At 49.7% G+C, this 4,581-nt stretch overlaps 1 protein-coding gene across 1 annotated transcript in view; it reads right to left on the bottom strand.

Annotated features, from left to right (window-relative positions):
- Nucleotides 1-1,019: 1,019 nt before the first annotated feature.
- ZBTB8B (zinc finger and BTB domain containing 8B) overlaps nucleotides 1,020-4,581 on the bottom strand; it is a 4,075-nt gene continuing 513 nt past the window's right edge. The window contains exons 2-4 of the mRNA XM_010137396.1: nucleotides 4,121-4,391; nucleotides 1,538-1,716; nucleotides 1,020-1,337 (exon numbers count right to left, since the gene is read on the bottom strand). Of these exons, the coding sequence (XP_010135698.1) occupies nucleotides 1,020-1,337; nucleotides 1,538-1,716; nucleotides 4,121-4,391 (768 nt within the window). The remainder of the gene's footprint in view (nucleotides 1,338-1,537; nucleotides 1,717-4,120; nucleotides 4,392-4,581) is intronic.

The following is a 4,581-nucleotide window of genomic DNA, read 5'->3' as shown; positions in this document are numbered from 1 at the left end:
ATGAGAAGGATCACCAGAGACTAAAGAAAACACAGTAAGAGAGAAGGAAAAGGTTTTGCATACAAAGAGGCTAGGAAAAAATTTGGAGATTTCCTACCCAAATGCTTCAAAAAGGGTATTCAGAGCCGTTTCATGTGCATAGCTCAGATACTCGTATTTAACTCCTCGGCTACATCAGCTGTAAATCTGGCTCTTAAATCTACCAGAATCAGAATTCCCAGGTAACCTGATCGGCAGCTTTTAACTTCGACTGTAAAAAGCTGAAGAAAACTGGGCAGTTCGCTCAGTCTAAACTGAGACAGAGACACCATAATGTGTGCTTAATATTTAAGCCAAGACTACTAATGTCTACAGGACATTAAAGACACATCTGAAGGTCTGTAGTCCGAGCTCTTGAGAGAGGAAGATGCAGTAAAAACAAGTCAGAAGGAGAAGCTTGTTCTCTAGATACCTGCAATTAAGGACACGTGAAATATACTTGTTTTTAGTGTCTAGGCTTTCAGCAGCATATTTTTGTTATACTGGTTTGTCTGCCCTGGTTGCCAGGTCAAATTCAGTCTAAGCAAACACTTAAGGTTTACAGTTTAGATAATACTGTACTAGTACAGCAGGATCACAACTTAGTTCAGAAAAGTCCCAAGGTAGTGGATGGAAGAAGAGGGAAGATGGTGCCCTTTCAGGACAGGGTAAGGACCAGGACAGCATTATTTGAAAAAACCTGTTATCAAACCAACACAGAGATGTTCCGCCTGCAAAATCAAAACGAGGAGGCAGAGACACCACTGGAAATTGCTCAAATACAACCTCTGGGAACCCCAGACAGAAGATTCTTCGCAGATTTCTGGTGCACAGCACTGAAAACTTAAGAATATTAAAAATTCCAATTCTCCCCAACTTCGATTAAAAATCAGAATAATAAAACCCAGCACTGTCTCACTAATTGGGCACACACGCAGTTCTCTGTTGCAGACCAAGCACTGTCAGGGAGACGCTTTAAACGCTCCCACTTTCCTCTCATGCTACATAAGTGTTTCTCGGTCTGACAGGCTCCTGTGGATTTCCTGCTTGTCATCCCCATCAGCATCCTCATCATCGGCTGGGTCGTTTTCCTCTCCAGACTCCACGTATATGGGCCAATCGTTATCAGCATCACCCTTCTCCTGGCCTTCAGGTGAAGGTTCCACGAGGCTGAGGTTAATGGGAATGGAGTCCTCGTGGGTCGTGGTCACGCAGGTGCAGCTGTCGCACAAGCCGAAGCGTCGCAGCCCTTGGGACAGGCTGCTCGTGAACGTCCTCCTGCAGCCTTTGCAGATGATCGGCTTGTTTGAGCGGTGCACCTGAAGCAAGACATAAAACCCTCGGGTGAAAGAGGCAATTTGGAGCTACGTAAGTGTTAATGAACCAAACATCAGCGGCTTAATTACCCTTAGAAAGGTTTATCTCACGTTGGCAACAACCATTTTGCCCAAGGTATTTTGGGAAATACGATCAGGAAACGCCAGAAAGTTTTACAATAGATTCAATCTGTCAAACTTACGCTTAAAGCGTGACTCCGAAGGTGCTCCTGCCGCGTGAAACGCTTCCCGCATGTCTCACAGGGGTAGGGCCGCTCCCCCGTGTGGGAGCGGATGTGCCGCTTCAGGATCCCTTTCTGTTTAGCCGTGTAGGGGCAGAACGGGCATTTGTGCAGCTTGATTGGCACGACTAACACATCACCTTGTGGAAAGAGAACACAATGCGTTAGGTGAGGCAGGTCGCTGCCGTTGGCTGCACTGGCTTCGTACCCTCCTGGCTGCAAACCTGTGGCAGAATAACCACGCTGTCCCCTCGCCGCATTCGGCTCACCTGGAACTTTTGCCGGCTGTGCCAATCCAGAAGACACTCATGCAGCTGCAGATGACCAAGTGCCTCGGAAAGCAGCTGCCTCTGCTTACAGAGCTCCTCTAAGGGTGCTGGCTCACAACAGAAAACCCCATTAATTTCATCCCAAGAAGCCATTTAATTAAGTGACATAAATTTGCTTTTAGTGCAGTGGGGTCTCTGCACCATCTCAGCCACAGAAAAATCCCTGACTCTGTTTCTGAGGTACCATTAGCATTAAACAGTGGTAGGAACTAAAGCCTTTAGCACAAATTACAGGTAGTAGCTCACTGTTTCCTGTGCCTTCCACAAGGTGCATGAATTTAGATGAGGGGAACACATCCGAAAATACAAATGCTTGGTTCTACTGCTGCTCACTTGAGCCTTTTGATTGGTAATAGCGAGCTGAAGGACTCCAATGCAGCTGCTGCTGCTGTTTTACCTTTCCTAAAAGCAAATGACATGCACACAAGTCATACGTAATTCATGAAGTCGGATACAAAAAGAGAGACTGGAACTTTGGGTGTTGCCAGGGTTTTCAGAATCAGCCCAGCTACCAGCCTCCCTTCCAGCCTAAAGGGCAGGATGTTCTACAACAAAAGGTTTCCCTGTTTCAGGCACTGACGCAGGGAAGCGTTTGCACATCAAGCCTTGGGCTGTTTAACAGCCACACCAAGGCATGTGGAATGGCAGAACATCCCTTGTCCTAAGGGTTGTCCAACCCGGTCTCAAAAAGAGGAGGGTCTAGATTCAGCGTGTGAGTGAAACTCATCTCCCCTGGTGCTGGACCTTCACAAGGTCCTGCTAATCCCTGCCGGGCACCCAGAGCTGCGCTCTCAGACCCGCCTTTGCTTCCAGGCTCGCCAGAGGCGCCTGTTTACCCTCCATCAGCTGGGGAGGGAACCAGGAGGACTGGAACAGATGCAGACACGTGGAATTAGGTGGCATTGACCTCATCCGGCAGCCTGAATGCACAAGAGAACCATTCTCTTATCAGGGCTTCGTATTTCTCATTCCTGGTGTCTTGTGACTTACTTTCAACCCTTTTAGTGATTCATTAACAGCCTGAGGAATTTAAGAGAGGAAAAAGTTAAGCCTAGTTTGTGTGTTAAGTGCCCTTGCCTTTCTACCTGTCAGAAGCCACAGGCATGATCTGGCGGCAGTGCTCTGCTCTGGCACCTTCAGCCCTTTGGTGACTGTACCACTGGATCTGTGAGTTTATCAGACTCCTGACTTCAGAGCAGTGACAGGTAACATTGGGTCTGTTTGTCTTAAGATCCCACATGCCTGCTTGAGCTGGAAGTGACAGGAGTGTAAGCTTGCTACCCAGAGCAGAACATTCAGGGCCAGATTTCCTCTCGGCTGCCCACACCGTTACTCCGTTTGTCACATCCTGAGCAAAGCCAGCACTTGCAGCGTTTCTCTGAGCCGCCTCCCATCTCCCTAAGGCAGTTTGGATGAGGCAAGTTGTGTGCTGTTACTGTAAGCAGAAAAAGTGCCCAAATCCTTACTGTCCGCTTCAGAAGAAACGCGTACAGACGGGCCTTGCTTCTGCGGGTCCCTGGTGCTGCTGCTGGGAGATGGTCCTGCCAGTGAGAGCCACCCCAGCAGCCCGGGGCTCCAGAAAATGGCAGAACCGCGGGGAAGGCAGCTGAAAAGTGAGGCTGCCTCTACAGCGAAATGCTAAATCTCGGCTTTTTTCAACACCACAGAGTTTAAACCTTTCAGTGCTCTTGAAGAATTTCTCAGTATTGAATAAACCCGATTCCTGCCCTTCTGAAGTTCAAAGGCAGAGCAAACAGCCTGTGATCCAACAGCCGAGGTGCTGGCAGGAGCTGCCGTGGACTAAGCCCCTCGTGTTGGGTCAGGTTCCACAGCAGATCCCTCCTGTGGCAGCAGACCTCACCTCTCTGATCGCTCTTTCTAACACTCACATCACGAGAGGAACATCCTTTTTAAAAAACCACCTGCCACTCAGCAAGGTCCCAAATGAGACCGTTTATTACCGCAGCGTCACCAGCACCGAGCTCTGGGATGCCTCTCCAAGGGCCTCTAGAAGCTGGCAGACATACTTACCTGCCAAAGGCTGCACTGAACAAACGAGTACAGCTTTCTTTTGAAGTCCACAACAATAATTTATTTGGCTATGCCATAATATTAGCAATATATTCCTGAACAAGAATGAGAGTAACACGGGAAGTCACACAACTAAGGGGTTTTCTCCTCAGTTTCACAGCCTGTGCCCCTGGGGTCCTCTCACCTGCGTCCTCACCATACCAGTCGCTGTGAATGTCCATCATGGAGCTCATGGCTACCCCTGCATCCTCTGGCCTACCCTCAAAGCCCCGGACAAAGTGGTGAACCACATCATCCTTTCTCTGAGCCGAGCTGTTGCGCAACAGGGCCTCCAGGAACTGTTTCATGTGATAGTTATTGCAGGCCAGGTCCATCGCCTGCCCGCCATGCAGCCCCTCGTCCGTCTGCTCCAGGTGTCCATCATGGAGCTCATGGCTACCCCTGCATCCTCTGGCCTACCCTCAAAGCCCCGGACAAAGTGGTGAACCACATCATCCTTTCTCTGAGCCGAGCTGTTGCGCAACAGGGCCTCCAGGAACTGTTTCATGTGATAGTTATTGCAGGCCAGGTCCATCGCCTGCCCGCCATGCAGCCCCTCGTCCGTCTGCTCCAGGGACAGCGGAGGCGGGGACTGGGGGCGGCCCC

The sequence above is a fragment of the Buceros rhinoceros genome, unplaced genomic scaffold (assembly GCF_000710305.1).
Source record: "Buceros rhinoceros silvestris isolate BGI_N320 unplaced genomic scaffold, ASM71030v1 scaffold42575, whole genome shotgun sequence".
Lineage (NCBI taxonomy): Eukaryota > Metazoa > Chordata > Aves > Bucerotiformes > Bucerotidae > Buceros > Buceros rhinoceros.
Note: the sequence above shows the minus strand (reverse complement) of the source record. Positions and strands in the feature narration are given on the sequence as shown.